The sequence below is a fragment of the Portunus trituberculatus genome, chromosome 47 (genome assembly GCF_017591435.1).
Source record: "Portunus trituberculatus isolate SZX2019 chromosome 47, ASM1759143v1, whole genome shotgun sequence".
In the NCBI taxonomy this organism is placed as follows: domain Eukaryota; kingdom Metazoa; phylum Arthropoda; class Malacostraca; order Decapoda; family Portunidae; genus Portunus; species Portunus trituberculatus.
Window position 1 is genome coordinate 6950633 of NC_059301.1, and position 16668 is coordinate 6967300.

The 16668-nt window shown below is 36.3% G+C and overlaps 1 protein-coding gene across 8 annotated transcripts in view; it reads left to right on the forward strand.

Annotated features, from left to right (window-relative positions):
• The window catches only part of LOC123498001 (syntaxin-7-like), a 41052-nt gene extending 27609 nt beyond the window's left edge, over positions 1–13443 (forward strand). For 6 of the 8 annotated variants that reach the window (XM_045245067.1, XM_045245066.1, XM_045245065.1 and 3 more), the window contains exons 3-8: positions 860–975; positions 8511–8673; positions 9126–9257; positions 9523–9655; positions 11946–12028; positions 12272–13443. In XM_045245067.1, the coding sequence (XP_045101002.1) occupies positions 860–975; positions 8511–8673; positions 9126–9257; positions 9523–9655; positions 11946–12028; positions 12272–12373 (729 nt within the window). In that variant the 3' untranslated portion in view covers positions 12374–13443. Of the gene's footprint in view, positions 1–859; positions 976–8510; positions 8674–9125; positions 9258–9522; positions 9723–11945; positions 12029–12271 lie in introns of all 8 variants that reach the window. The other 2 variants (XR_006672610.1, XM_045245064.1) reach the window with 2 other exon arrangements.
• The last annotated feature ends 3225 nt before the right edge of the window (positions 13444–16668 follow it).

Here is a 16668-nt window from a genome sequence, read left to right on the forward strand (position 1 = left end):
AATGAAAAACTGGTCAGATATCTTGATCCCAGCTGGGAAAAGTGCAAGGCCACAATACAGAGTCAAAACAAAGCGACAACTGATGTTGTTACCTCTTGTTTTACCCAGATTTGGCTGGATTTGGCTGCCTCTGATTGTTCCATGTCTGAAATTTTTTTCCAACACTGAGGAAAAAATGTTATTGAAATTTTTGTTCCATGTACAAAATATTCCATGTTGAAGGTGTTCCAAGTCTGAGGGTCCACTATATTTTGAAATAAAGAAGTGCAGAGGGAGTAAAAGTTAGCTTCTTAATGGGTAAGAATGAAGAAGTATTTTTCTGTATTTTCAATATCTTTAGTTTTGCGATACTCGACTTTGGTGTTATATCTAAGGAACCAACCAAGCACAAAACTCAAGAAGGTGGTGTACTTAATATATACTCACTCTCTCTCTCTCTCTCTCTCTCTCTCTCTCTCTCTCTCTCTCTCTCTCTCTCTCTCTCTCTCTCTCTCTCTCTCTCTCTCTCTCTCTCTCTCTCTCTCTCTCTCTCTCTCTCTCTCTCTCTCTCTCTCTCTCTACATTGTTAATTGAATGACTGATGCTCAATAAGGTGATGAAAATCGTTAGTCATTTAGTATTGCTAGTGATAAAACTTTGAAGATGAATTGTTTCATTATGTATAGGTATTTATTTATTGGTTTATCTACTGTATTTGTCTCTATGTATCTTAGTTCATAGTAGTTGTCTGGTCATTAATAAGACACAAAGTATAAAATTATCTCAAGCACAAGTTGGTTATTTTTCAAGTATTTTTATAATCTTGACCATTTTCATTATATCCACTTTAATGTACTATTAATCTTTGTTTATTTTGCAGCTGTGTGATAAGATAACAACAAATCTTTTCTCAATCAACAATGCAACGAACACATTGGAGAGATCACTAAAGCAAGTGGGAACAACTACAGATAACCAGCAATTGCGAGATAGAATGTATGTTTCAAGTGAAAATGATGAGTGATTATTACTATAGTTCTTCTTTATTATGAATTAATCTTATGTAAATGCTTTTATGTGTTGTTTTCTTCTGCTTATTCATTCCTTGATTAACATGCATTGCTTTTCCTGTAAAGAAATCTACATTGAACAGCTAACATGTGGATGTAAGAAGGATTATGTAGGTAAAATTTTTAGTGCTTGTATTCAAGATATAGTAAGAAGTAATACTGTATATGCTGTAATATAAGACAAGTTTTTTTTGCCAATTTTAAGGCTTCGAAATCCAGGGATCATTTTATGTACCAAGAATAATACACAATCCTTTACCCAGTGAACATTAAGTGCAACAGTAACTTGGAATTAATTCTTTAGCCACATACACATGTGTATATTACACACATACACACACACACACACACACACACACACACACACATATATATATATATATATATATATATATATATATATATATATATATATATATATATATATATACAGTAATACTCCGCTTAACTAACGTTCGTCTAACGAATTTTCGGTTTAACGTACTACCATATTTTACGGCTTACAAGACCCACTTTTTTCCTAAAAAATACCCTGAAAAATACTAGTGCGTCTTCCAAGATGAATGTTGTATTGTAAGGCAGCATCCAACCTCAAGTGAGCTTGGGCACTTGACAGATAGCGATCTGGATTTGTATGTTGAGTCATTACATTATGATGTTAGCTTAAGTACCTTTTAATTTGGCCTTTTATATTATGTAAACTCAGTACTTAGGTGTTACAAGTATTTACAATACCATAATCCTTCCTGCAGCCTACTCAGTGTGTGGAGAAAACGGGCCGCTCCCTCGTCTCATTGCAACACACACATACATGCACACAAACGCACACACATCATGCCAGGTGCCTTTATACCTTTATTAATAGAACATCCAAGTGGCTTACTCATTCAAGCAAGAGTCAAAACTCCACTTGTGAATTGTATTCACATTGATAAAGCCTATGAAGCACGACTGCAAAATAAAATAAATACAAACTGCAGCACTGACGTGTTCGGTTTTGGCGATCGGACAAGTGATTTCATAATGTAAACAACAGGTCCAAAACATGCTGTCGCCCGCCACTAATACAAGAGATGGACTGTTTCATTGTGTATATGTATTTACCTATGGTGTTTTTATTTACATAGTTTTAAATTTGTGGTGAGTGCTCCAGCAAATTTGTAATGAGTGGTGAAACAATAGTGTCTTGCAGACTCCTTGCTTCTGATGTTTTTTGTGTACAGTGGTCGGGTATATGGTGAATGCGTTCTTGTATGAGAATGACTTTTTTTTTCTTAGAAATTTCTTTCAAATATTAGGGTGCGTCTTCCAAGATGTAGCATCTTGCAAGCCGTAAAATACGGTATATAAAGTTAGACCAACCGATGTGTAGGAGGTCGCCTTGGTGCAGGGTCGAATAGTGAGGCAAATGAAACCCCGATGCTTCACTCGGAGTTCTACGTAGCCACGTAGGCGATGGCGTGGCGGCAACGGCCGGTCCGAACGCCGGAGTTGAGTGGAGCAGTGGAACAGGGAAGGCAGATTAACGAGCGGGAATGGAGGCTCATTATACCAGCCTTCATTTACAGTATGTACAAATCAAAATTGTAAAAAAAATACATCAAAATTTTTTATAAACTTGAAGTTTTGCTAAGATTAGAATGAATTGCCTGATTTATAGGTATCAATATTGGAACTATGGTTTATTATGGTCTCAGTCCTACCTGAAGATTGGTCTATGAGATATGAGCTCACTCCGTATTTCCCGACGTCAGAAAGTGCTGAAAAGCTGCCAGATTCACCAGATAACTTAATTTAGCACATTCAACTCGGTATGCTGGAAAAAAAAATTTACGTCATATATGTGCTACCAAACTATGTAATAAATTATTAGGAACCTCTCTAATCAGCTTCACCAAGCACAGAGAAAATAATATGGCAAAACGAGCCAAAAATGCTCTGTTTTGGGACACTTCATCACCTTGAGTGAATTACATTATTTTCAGTAAGCAAGCACATTTCATTGGTTCAAGATAATTAATTAGCAATCAAATCCATAAAATGTGATGAATATCAAATAAACACGATGTTTTGATGCAAAATCATTGTATGACTTCAGTGAAAGATTGTCCGTTCCGTATGTAAACAACATCAAGCAGGTTTCTACCTGCCCCCCTGCCGGTTATAGGCAAACAGTTCAGGGTCTGGATGCGATGCTGATGGTCCTTTGCACCAATCTATGAAGTGCTTTGAGCAGATAGCATGGTCCTTGGTAGCTCTTCACGTCGTGTCTCCCATAATCTTCTTCGAGCCGCGTCTTTCTTCCTGGGAAACACAGTCCATCCTTTCACGCCTTGGTTTTTCTTTTTTTATATAGCATTGCAGTCAGCTACAGCACATGTATAAACCGGCATTCTATTCCAGCTCTAAGAACACTCCACACTAGGGTGACCAGATTTCTGAGACAAATTCCGGGGACATTTTCAGTTCAGGGAGGTAAAAACATGTAGTGTTTTTGCACTGGAAAAACTAAAACGGGGACACTATCCGTACCATTTCTAAACCAGCAATCAAAAGTTTCTCTCGCCTTATTTACCCAAGTTGCAAAGAAAAAAAATCTCTACCTGATGAAATATCTGAGATCATGAACACCCATTAGCTGTTAAAATGTGTCCGCTATACACTTCACCGTCTTCACGGAAACTAAGGCCTTCTCCTTATTCTTGACATTCTAAAAGAGTAATGATAAAAGGACATAATTATCATAATCAAAAGGAGTAGTTTTTAACGCATCAAGTGATCTTTCAGTTACAGAAAACCGGGGACAGCAGTAGCCGGGGACAGGTCACTGAAATCGGGGACGTCTGGTCACCCTACTCCACACGAGCTTCCAAACAACCGCGGGCCGCGGGGTTGTTTTGGTGTTTTGAGAGGACTCGGTGTTCCCGAGTTCAGTTAGTCTTTTCGGTTTGATATGCCTTCGGCCGCAAAAATGTTGCTCTACCAAGATTATTACAGAATGTATTCCTTTGTAATATTTAGAGGAGAAACAGTGCTCTCTGTTGAACTATATGAAAAAATGTTTCAAACCAAATATGTAGTTGAGACTAGTAAAAAATGCGAGAGCATTGAAACCGCGACTGAGTATTAAACTTATAATAACAGTTTTGTAGAGTGTGTATTACCAGATCATATGGATAATGTTAGGATAAACACTTGGAATTAACGTTTTGCAGTACAAAGACTCAATACCTCAAGATTTATTATGATATGAATTTTAGAATGTGTGTCTCTTGCGAGCTGGCTGGCTGTATGCCGAGTCCCGTATTAAAACAGCCAGCGATCAATGGCAACCCAAGAATATCCGACATCAGGAATTGGGAAAACTGGCTAGGTGACCAGTAGGTGACTGTGGTGAAGTACACACACACACATACAGTGGCAGCAAATGAAGTACAACCAACGTCTTTCCATGCTGATTAAATCATATTTATGTAAAATTAAATGGACGAGACAGAAGCCTGAGGAACATCATTGTTGATAGATTTAGGAGAAGAGTGGCCATCTACCACAGCAGCAATAGAATGGTCAGAGAGGAAACTTGAGATGAAGTTGCAGAGAGAAACGAAGCTATAGGTGTGTAATTTAGAGATCAAAGCTTTATGTCAGACTCTATGTAAAGGTTTTGATGTTTAAGGCAATAGAAATTTCACAAAAATCTCTAAAAGGGGATGACCAAGACTCAGTAAGGAAAGACAGATCACAAATAGAGCAAGCTTGATGCAAGCCATATTGGTAATCTGATAGAAGATTGTTGAGCATTAAATATTTAAGGATCCTCCTAGGAATTAAAGATAAATTTAAGAACTTTAGATAAACAGGAGATTAAAGGATTAAAAAAGGTGGTAATTTGAGGGATTTTAGAATGGTCATCTTTTTTAGGAACAGGGTGAATGTAGGCAAATTTCTAGCAAGAAGGAAAGATAGAAGTCTGTAGACATAAATTGTTGTAATGCCTTTTTTTGGGCAGCTGTATGCAGTTGTGTCTTGTTTTTCTTGCCAAATATGTTATGTTTGTTCAATGAAGAAATCATATTGTGTTATTTATATACACAGATAGAAAAGATAGTCTGTAGGAGCTTGATAAATTTGGTAGTATGATATGGCTATATAAGAGTTAGATAAGCAGCCCTAAGATATATTTTACATGTAAATCAAAGTAAACTATATAACAACATGGAAGAAACATTTACAGTGTGTCGGAAACAATAACTAAGAAGCGGAGACTGCATGATATGGTTCTACACTTTCTTCCTCCTCAGCGTAGGGCCTCACCACTCTCTGGAGTGTTGCCAAATACTGGAGCACACACATTTTTTCCCAAACGTTTCCTTTTGTTTTATTTATAAGAAGTTATGAGAACTACTAAAATATATGTATATAGTACTATCCCATGCGTGCAAACATCGAAATATGCTAAACTGAAGCGGCAAAATAAAATTCCTTACATTTACTACAATATCAGTGAGGGACCACCCTCACAGCTGATATGGATAGACACCTGGAAAATCATGGCTTACAGGCCACATTCAGATATTGCATTTGTATCATGGAAATCATCTATTTTTTTGCAATTTTATAAGACAATACAATTTTCGTGTCAAAATCCACCCCCACATGATGGGTTTCACTCCCTGAAAGCAACACTGTATGGGTTAATGATCTTAACCAAACTTTTTGCCGTATCTACTCATAAGCTGATGATACCACCGTACACTTTTCCAAGTACAATGGAGACTCAATACTCAAATGTCTAAATACAGTCAACCCTCGGCTATCGCGACTTCGGCTATTGCGTTTTATTGCTATCGCGCACCCATGAAAAGCTGCTAAGATTTCATTATCGCGACCTCAGATGCCTGCTATCGCGCGCCAAGCCATGACATCATGGGATATCTGAGCGCTCATTGGCCAAAACCGCCTTCACGCCAAGATCAATTCGACTATCGTGTTTTCGGCTATGGCACGGCTATTTCGGCCCCAATTGGGCGCGATAGCCGAGGGTTAAGTGTACTTGAATTTTTCAATACTCGAACACAAAAGTTCAATTTAATACTCAAAAAATTTCCTGATAGTTGAACGTCCACACGTATGGTTGTAAACAAAGGCTCCCTGGCATCGTCCTTCTCCCTCCTCCAGTTGAAATTTTTATAAACTTGAGGTTTTGCTAAGATTAGAACAAACTACCTGATTTATAGATATCGATAGTCAAACGTTTTGATAATCGAACAGCTATTTAGAATTAATTTAGGTTGAGTATTGAGTCTACTGTATTTTCAGAGACAACCAAACCTTCATGAAGTCACCAGGTCATACAGGGACACTACAGAACACCCAACTTCTGATCTTTCAAAAATTTTTGATTGGGACAGGGAAAACTTAGTGTTTAATGCCTGAAAAACTCAATTCATCTATCTATCAACTCAGCACAATCTTCCAGACAACTATCCCCTCTTCTTCAGTGACACTCAACTGTCACCTTCTTGTATACTTATCCCTCGGCTATCGCGTCCAATTGGGGCCGAAATAGCCGCGCCAGAACCGAAAACGCGATAGCCGAATTGAACAGCTAATGGTGAAAATTGTTATTGGTACCGCAACCACAAATTTTACTCCTAATATCCCTCATTTTTACTTCTTTTTAAATTGCTGTATAATCCATTGGTACCAATTAAAACATGTCAAGGTTATAACATAAAAAAAAATTACATCAGCTCATTGTATTTACTATATACTATTTAGAGATGTACCGATGCATCGGTATCGGAATCAGCGGTATCGGCCCATTTTTTTGGGTATCGGTATCGGCTTATCTTATGCCGATACTTACGATACCTAAAAGGAATTTACTACTTAGTGATATATTCGATATAAGATATTGATTACTGAGTAATTTACCTTTGCAAATGGCTTCAAAAAGCTTCTAGAATTGCTCCTATTTCACAAACGTTCTCAGGACTTACAGCATCCCCCAAAACAAAGCCTCCCATCTGATAACGATCGCCGTTCGCCAACTCATCCTGGTGTCCAGTGCACTAATCACTACAAATAGTAGTATCGGTATCGGTGGTATCGGTATCGATAGTAGTATCGGTATCTGCCCAATTAGGTGGTATCAGAATCGGCCAAAATTCTGGTATCGGTTTTGGCCAATGTGCGCTCAGATACCCCATGACGTCATGGCTGGGCGTGCAATAGCAGGCATCTGAGGTTGCGATAATAAAATTTTAGCAGCTTTTCATGGGGTGCGTGATAGCAATAAAATGCGATAGCTGAAGTCGCGATAGCTGAGGGTTGACTGTACACTGAATATCCTCGGCCTATTTTTTACTCATAATCTAAACTGGAAGTTTCACATCTCATCTCTTGCTAAAACAGCTTCTATAAAGTTAGGCATTCTGTGGTATCTTTGCCAGTTTTTCTCGCCCCTCCAACTGCTAACTTTATACAAGAGCCTTATCTGTCCTTGTATGGAGTACTCTTTGCATGTTTGTGGGTTTCCACTCACATTTTTTATCAGATAAGGTGGAATCAAGAGCTTTTCGTCTCATCAACTCCCCTCCTCTAACTGACTGTCTTCAGCCTCTTTCTCACTGCTGAAATGTTGCATCTTTTATTACTATTTTCATGCTAACTGTTCTATTGATCTTGCTAACTGCATGCTTCCCCTCCTCCTGTGGCCTTGCTGCACAAGGCTTTCTTCTTCCTCTCACCATTATTCTGTCCAACTCTCAAATGAATGAGTTAACCAGTACTCTCAATCATTCATGCTTTACTCTGGTAAACTCTGGAACTCCCTGCCTGTATCTGTATTTCCAACTTCCTATGACTTGACTTCATTCAATATTGAGGTTTCATAGTTTTCCATAGGCTTTGGTTAATTCTGTTGGCTCTGTAAGGAGACTGGCACTTAAGTGGACCTTTTTTTCTTTATATTTTTTGTAGCCTTTGGCCAGTCCTACTCTCTTACATAAAAAAAAAGCATTGTAACTGCCAACCACTGACATTAACTCCTTCACTACCATGATACTTCTTCATACTCGTTCTGCTTACTATATGGTGATTTTATACAGCTTCTAAAACTCATATGCGGATTTAAAGTCTGGTCATTAATCGTCTAACCTTCATAAACTTTTCTTAATGCAAATGAAATGATCTAATCACACCTAAACCCAAGGTAAAAATGTGTCCCAGTACTGAAGGGGTTAAAAAACTTTGCTGTTGTTTAATGTGTTAGGGATAGTATTATACATTTTTAGTATCTAGATTAGGAACCACTTTTATATCAAGAGATTAGGATTATGGCATCAGACGGATTTAAAGACAGATGTATGATCATTATCATCATCTTTTTTGTATGCTCGCATTATTCTTTTATTCTATTTTTCATTGATTTATTGTTGTTGTTTTTTTATACATCAGTTCACAGATAAACAGCAGTGCTGGAGCTGCAGTGCAGGAAATCACTGGACTTTTACGTACTCTGCAGCCACTTGCTCAGGGTGATAGGCAGCGGCGGGTGCAGGCAGATCGATTACACAATGAATTCCAAGCTTCTGCTTCACGCTTTGCAGAAGTTCAAAAAGTATGTTTTTCCAAGTTAGTTACTTGAAATTGATCTAAAAGAGTATGAAAAACTCGTGTGGCTGGACATTCAGGGTCAACTATCACAATAGCTGTGGTATTGCCATAGCTCAGTCAAGTCATGCACAGTATGTTGAGTGTTCTATCACTGGTTCAATTCCTGGCTGCTGCTCTCTCATTACTTAATTTTTTTAAATAATTTTTCTGTATTTGAAGGAAAACTTAGTGATTTACAGCAGTGTTTTTGACCTTTATGGACCAAATTTGATTTGTCTTTTTTGTATTATCTTCAGTTTCACTTGGATTATAGGAAATTATCTCCCATTTCTTAGTACTAAAAGGTAAAATTTCATAGTGTTATCTAATAAGAGAAAATAACTTTTTTTTCATTAAATTAGATGCATCTTCATTCTTTGTGGACATGATTTTACAAAAATCATTTATGTGCTGCAGAAAGTAGTGAGTACACTGAGGACAGCACGGCTGCCAGCTGATATGGTGGCTGTGGAACAAGACAACACCTCTGCCACAGACTCCATGATTGCAACAGAACAACAAAGTCTTGCAAAAATTAAGCAGTTAGAGGTAAATCAAACCCCTGTTTTTTATTATACATTTCATTTATTCCTTTTTTCACTCTATTTCCTCTTTTAACACATTTCTCCATACTCCTCTGCCAGCTCTCTCAACTTTTTATGCTATCGTTCAGTACCAACAACAACTTATTCATACTCCACTCTATCATTTACCATTCATAATGATCAAATCTCATCCCAACAATTTTGATTTTGCCTTCCATATACATATATCACCTCTGAAAATTAAGTAAAGCAAAATATTTTATCCTCAGGACATGGAATTTGAAGCAGCTATGAACCAGGAGAGGGAGCAGAGAGTGCAGCGCCTAGAATCTGACATCATTGACATTAATGAGATCATGCGAGACCTTTCTTCCATAGTCACTGCCCAAGGAGAAATTGTGGGTATGCTGATATCATATTCCTTGGGATCTGTTTTTCATCCAAGATTTAAGGAGTGATCCCTAATATAGTAAGATACATGACAACACATAGCCATTATTACATACAACTTCAATTGCGCACTGAAATTTTAATGAATATTCAATCAGAACAAGGAAGTAAAACTAGAAAGATAAATTTGACTTGTGCAAGCACCAAATTTTTAAGGAAAATTAATCTGAATAATGAACCAAACTGGCAAAATTAACTTACCACTTGTGCAAACAACAAAATTTTTATTTGATCGGATTATCAAGCTAAAATTCACCAGCTGTGTGAGCTGTTGTTCATCTCTCCACCACCAACACTGTTTTCCATGAACTAACAACATAAACGTTTAGTTTGCTATGCAACTTTTATTATTTGTGTCTGTACTCTGATACATTGCAGTGATTTTCTTGTTTATTTTTACCTCTCACCAACCCCTTCATTAGCCATTGATCATTAGAAGAAGGCTGAGAAGAAAAGGGCATAGGCAGGCAATCACATTGGCATTGAAAACAGAGATTGAAAATACAAAGGTGTTACAATTACGCAGTTATGTAGCACACATGGTAAACAAAAAAAAATTACAATTTTGTTATACTAAAAAAAGAAAAAGAAAACTCAATTGAAGTAATGGTTTCAACAGGCATCCCCATATTAGTTAAAACAAGGAGCATTAATGCAGAGATGAAGGAATTATTAATAGTGTGGATAAAGGAGAGAGTATGTTGGTGATTCTCTCTCTGAGGCCGTTATCTGTAAAAAGGCAAGGTTTATTTATAGTGGACTGGATCATTCACAATCCACAGCAAGCTAAATTGAGGAAAGAGAGTTCCTGGGAACAAAAGGATGGTTTTCCTAGTTTTGTGTGCATATGGGACTGTACAGTGTAGTGTGTCATGGTGAGGCCTCCAGTGCTGACATTTCCACAGCCAAGGAGTATGTGAATGTCTTTGAAAAATTATAAAAGAGGAAGGAAATATGCCAGGTATTTAACTGTAAAGGAAATTGTTTATTTTGGAAGAAATTACCCTCATGAACATAAATCATGAAAGAGGAGACATCCATATCAGGATCACCAAATCTTGTTGCATGCAAATGCTGCATATAACTGCAAAATAAAGTCAGTGCTTGCGTACCATTCTGAAGACCCAAGGGCTTTTAAAAACATCACCAAATCTAGTAGCCTTAGTGTAATGTTGCAATCTAATCATATGGGTTGGGTAACAAGGATCCTGTTTACGAAATGGATGAAAGATTTTTTTTTCTCTAGCAGCCCATGATTATTCAATAGAAAATAATCTCCCAACAAAAGCACAGTTCCCAGAATAAACCAATTGTTAGATATAATTTATGAATTTCAGCCTGTGATTTGGACTGTCTGCACATAATCAAAGATGAATGCTGACTTCAGTGTTCATTTATTTTCTTAAAACCTAATTGACATCACAATGCCAATAGTACCACTGTAAAGATGAATAGACAGCTTAGGTGATGTAATTTTCACCATGGTTGGCTGCTGGTCCCCCAGCCAGTCTTCTCCATTACAGAGCAAGCTCAAAGCTCATAGACTGATCTTCAGGTAGGGCTCAGACCACAACAAACTACACACACCGGGAAAGTAAGGCCACAAAAGCTTGAGTTACATCCCATTTTTATTTACTGCTAGGTAAATGGGCTTGCCCATTTGCCTCGCCGCTTCCCAGGACTCAAACGTGGTGTGTTATGTGTAGCATGTAGTATGCTCATTAGAAAACTTCTGTGCTACAAGATTCTGAAAGTTTTTTTAGTATTGTGTATTTATTTTTGAGAGAAAAAGTGTATGAAATAACTTTTTACAAAAGTATTCATGTCATCATCATAAAGATATTTTTCCTGTGAATTTTAGTTATATATAATTAGCTTATATAACTACTACTTTTGAGTTTCAAGGGATACAAAAATTCCTAAATAAAAGACTACAGAACATTTTTATGAAAATTTATGTTGTTTGAGAGGGTTAAAGAGATGAAAGTTAAACTATCCATAGAATTCAGTTGGCTTTGTTTCTTACAATTAAGATTGTTTATTAAGTGGTACCTGTACATGATGACATTTTGTGTCAATCATTTATAGATCATATGCCTGAGCTCCTATGTGTTACAGAAGACCAGTCACTATGATTAAGTGTATGGCAGGAAGGATTCATTGTTATATCTTTATTTTTCATTTTTTAAATATTCTTCAAATTATCTTATTGTTGAAAGTTGACTTTGATAACCTTTTACAGACTCAATTGAAAATAATGTGGAATCTGCTGCTGGAAACGTGGAGGAGGGCAGAGAGGAGCTCATCAAGGCTGCCCGATACCAGGTGAAAAATTTCAGAATGTCCCACAGTGATGTAGAGCACTTATAATATGACGAAATTCTCTCTCTCTCTCTCTCTCTCTCTCTCTCTCTCTCTCTCTCTCTCTCTCTCTCTCTCTCTCTCTCTCTCTCTCTCTCTCTCTCTCTCTCTCTCTCTCTCTCTCTCTCTCTCTCTGATGTATGATGTGGAGTATATATAATATTGGCAGCTTGAATTTTTAAAATTCTGACAAAGTCTTAATTTCAGAACAAGAGTCGGCGAAAGATGTGCATCTGCGTCCTTATTTTGGTCATAGTGCTTGCCCTCATTGGAATAATCATTGGGATTCACTTTGCTACCAAAAATTAGGAATTCTGTATACTCAGTTAAGGAATTGTAAGTATTTTTATATGACTCCTTTTTCTATTAACAAGTTTACATATGCATGACATAAACATATATACATACATTCCATTGTTTTTTTGTCATAAATATTGGAAGAATAATTAATTCAATGCAGCTAAATATTCCAAAGCATTGCTTCTAGTCACAGTGTACAGTAATGAAACTACATTGGATGTACCCATTGGAAATGTACATTAGTGAATTGAAATATTTAGACATACTTTTGTAATGATTGGTTTTCATTATTTAACTGCCAGCTGATAATGTTAATTTCCTTAATGGCTTTTATTGAGGGTACCATTTTTTTTAGGTCTCGTTAATTAGGCAGTATGTATTGGGAAGAAAAGTGGAATAATCAAAGTTTACTTTGATTAGTTCATATGATTTATATAGATATGAGGACTAATGATAGTGTAATAAAAAAAAGATTGATGGTATGCCATGATTTGTAGCATTTCATTTATGTTAGGTTTTTTGTTGCTTGTGATGGTGTTTTTGTTTTTATCATTGTTATTATTAATGCTATATTTTGTTATTATTATTATTGTTATTATTGTTTTTTATTATTATTATTATTATTATTATTATTATTATTATTATTATTATTATTAATATCATCATTATTATTATTATCATTATCATTATTATTATTATCATTGTTGTTATTATTATCATCATTATTATATATTTTTACTACTATTAGTCATTAGTTTTGTTGTTTTTATTATTGTTATTTTAACATTAATGATGAATCTTGTAACTTACTAATACACCATTTTACAGGGAGTATGTTTGTATCTATGTTGCAAGAAAACCAATAAGAATTATGATTGCTAGTACTGCTAACTATGTTCCTTTGTTTCACATAAAAGTATTTGCAGTTTATTGTTGTCCAGTCATGTCGCATGAAGACAAAATTATCATCATTTGATCATTGTTAATTTTTCAAAGTTCTGCTTACCTGTGTATTAGAATGACTTTGTAAAGAAACTGTAAATTTTTAAACATTTTTGGAAATTAAATTGCCATTTTCAGTATTTTTTAACCCCTTCAACACAATGACGCATATTTTACGTCATTGGAGCACTTGTGACATATCCAATGATGCGCATATTTTACCATGGCTGCTTTCTGCTAAAATTGCATTTTTTTTCTTTTTCCAGATACTATAAATTATGAGATCTTTCAGAATGTAGATTGTATGATATAATTGCTTACTTGACTTTCATCATTATTGCAGAGGTGTATGATTCGTTTATAACTACCAATGTACCCTACTGGAAATAATTCTGTTATTTCTATTTTCTTTATGGAGCCAAGAGATTAGTTTACCATAAAAATGAATATTTTTCTCTTGTTTGTCATCTTTAGAAAATGGCCAAGAGCAGGCAAACTATATTGTTTTCTCAAGAATTCCCATGGGTTTATTTCTTAATGTAGGTACATAACTATTATGAAAAATCACTTACCATCATCATTATTTACGCAGAGGAGAGAGAGACAGAGACAGAAAGAAAGAAAAAAAGAAAAAAAGAAAGAGAATTGCCTTTGAGTCAGGTATCTGCCCACTCCCACCCAGCCTGGATACTGTGCTGAGACCCTTTTTCTGTTGCCCAGAATGAAGAGGTTAATATTAAAAATAGAGACATTGCAGTAAATTTAAACCACTCATATCCAAGACACAACATAAACAACTATGTCAAGAGGTGGCACTCCTTGTAATGAATAACTGACTACTACTACATTACTACAGATATTTTTGAGAAATTATTTAGATAGTTTGTGCATCTTTGAGATTGTGATCTCTTTCTATACTAGGGAGTTAAAGAGAACCCTTGGGTGAAAATTATATATCTTACTACTGTATACTTCTTTACTTTCAGAATTCTCCTAATTATCATAGCACCTGAAGCATAGAATAAAGGAAAAAAATATGATCAAATAAAATAACCTCTACAACTTCTTTTGTTTTACAATTTACGAAACTTGTAATTAGGTGGAGAGTGGCGACTGCTTGCCTGTGGGGGTCACTGGAGTGACACTCTTGGTGATTTGTGGTCTTTGGCTGGTTGGAGCCATGGCATGCCATAGTGAAATGCTAGTTATGCATTTCTGTTTGAATGATGGACAAGAGAGGATAATAACACTGCCATACAGAGAGAGAGAGAGAGGCTTGCTGGTGTGAATTACTAGATAGGCTTTTTTGTTTGAATGTTGTTGGGCAAGTGAGGATAATAGAACTTCCACAATGGGAAAGAGAGAGAGAGAGAGAGAGAGACAGACAGAGACAGTGCTGTGGCTGACAGATGTACAGACGACAGACATATGCAAACCTAAACTCTCCAATCACTTGATTTTTGTCTTTGTTTACCAGTCTTTGAGAGTCTACAATTTCATTTATTTCTTCTTTTGACTGAAGGTTATTTATTATCAAGTGGCAAAAGTGTAGCAATGTAAACAAAACAACACAGCTGCTTGGCCTCTCTCTCTCTCTCCAAGAAGCACTTGTTCACATTGCAGATTACTACCTTAGATTGGCTGCAAGGGTAGCTATAAGGTGAGTTTGCAGCAGGGCAATACTCTATGGCAAGATTGCTTAAGGTGCAGGCCCATGAGGCACTCAGCAATGTAGTACTTCCTGCTAAAATTACATGTTTAGGACAGGAGACCACTTTTCTGTAAGATAATACACCTTAATTTTTACCTCGTTGGCATGTGAAACAAAATTAGAAAGATTTTAGAAGTAATTTCAGAAACATCAATTTATGTAGAAAACAGAGGAAGAGAAAGAAAGACAAGAGACAGAGGGTAAGGAGGTGGAGTGGAGTTAGAGAAAGAAGGCAAGCCCGTGATCTATGGGGAGATGGCAACAGTATGGAGGAGGTAGTCTACTCTGACTTTGACGCTCCCTTGTCTTCCTCCCCTCCTTTATCACCTCAGCAATGTCCTTCAGGCAGTCATTAAATGCTTGTTAAAGATACCACTGAACCACATGGGAATCGGCCATTGCGGCAAACAAGAAGCTATGTTTTTATTTCATCTATCCTTGCTAAGACAAATTTTAAATAATAACTCATTTATTTCAACATTGAGTGTAGAATAAGATAGATTAAATTAAGAAAATATTTTTTGCATTATTTAAAGAGAATAAACTACCAAAAAAAGGGAAAGGGTATGTTTAAGGGTCTCATAAACAAACCATTCTTAGTAATAGACAATTAATGGTAATGGACAACCCCTTACACCCACCCCCAAGTGTTCGTTATTGTGAGGCATATATATATATATATATATATATATATATATATATATATATATATATATATATATATATATATATATATATATATATATTATCTTACAGACAATGTTAAAGGCATGAGTGACTTTAGCATTATTAAGTAAAAGCTGTTTGTTTTCTATTTGTCTAAATTGTTTCTCTTGAATAGTAAGAACCCTGATGAGCTGTCCAAAAGTAGAGTTTGTAGCGATGTTTTGTTCCTCCTCAGGGAATATCTTCAGGTAGAATGTATGAAGTATGGCAAGTGTGGCTCACACATCCCATGAATGGATCAGATAGAAGGTAGCCATGATTTGGTGCAACCTGATTGGTTGGGTCACTGCGTGGTCTAGTGGAGTGGAGGCAGCGATATGATTGGCTGGTTCTGTGTTGCTGTGGTGAGAAGTCACATTGTTTTGTTTTTTTTGTGTAGGCAACATCTGTAGATCTTGTGTTTGTAGGTTCATAACTGGTTTTTCTTGTGCTATGTATAATGATTCTAGGAATAGTAGACGGTGTAAGTCTCATTGTCGATGATGGTAGCATTTTCTTCTAGGTGTTTCCTTGTAGCAGTGGTTTTATGTGCTGTGGTGTAGTGGTTTTTCATCATTCCATTCTGTAGATGGTAGGTAGGTGAGTCTCCTCAACAAGGTTGTCCATGTCATCCCAATATAAGTATGAGGTCCACAGGCCTCAATTTTACAGGTGTGTTTGTAGATGACATGGTCTTCTTGTAGGGAAGGTTTTTTCGTAGTTGTTTTGTTCTTTATCAGCAGCTGTGATGTTGTCTTGGTGTTATAGTATATAATGACTGAAATGGTGTCTTCTTCATTTGTAGGCTTGATGTGGTGTTTTATAATGTCTTTGATGATGCATTCACCTGTCTTGTATTCTGTGGACCTGATGTTTTTGTACTAGACCAGTACCTTGTCCTTCTCTGGGTCTTCTTTCTTGTACCATGAAGTCCAACAACTCAAAC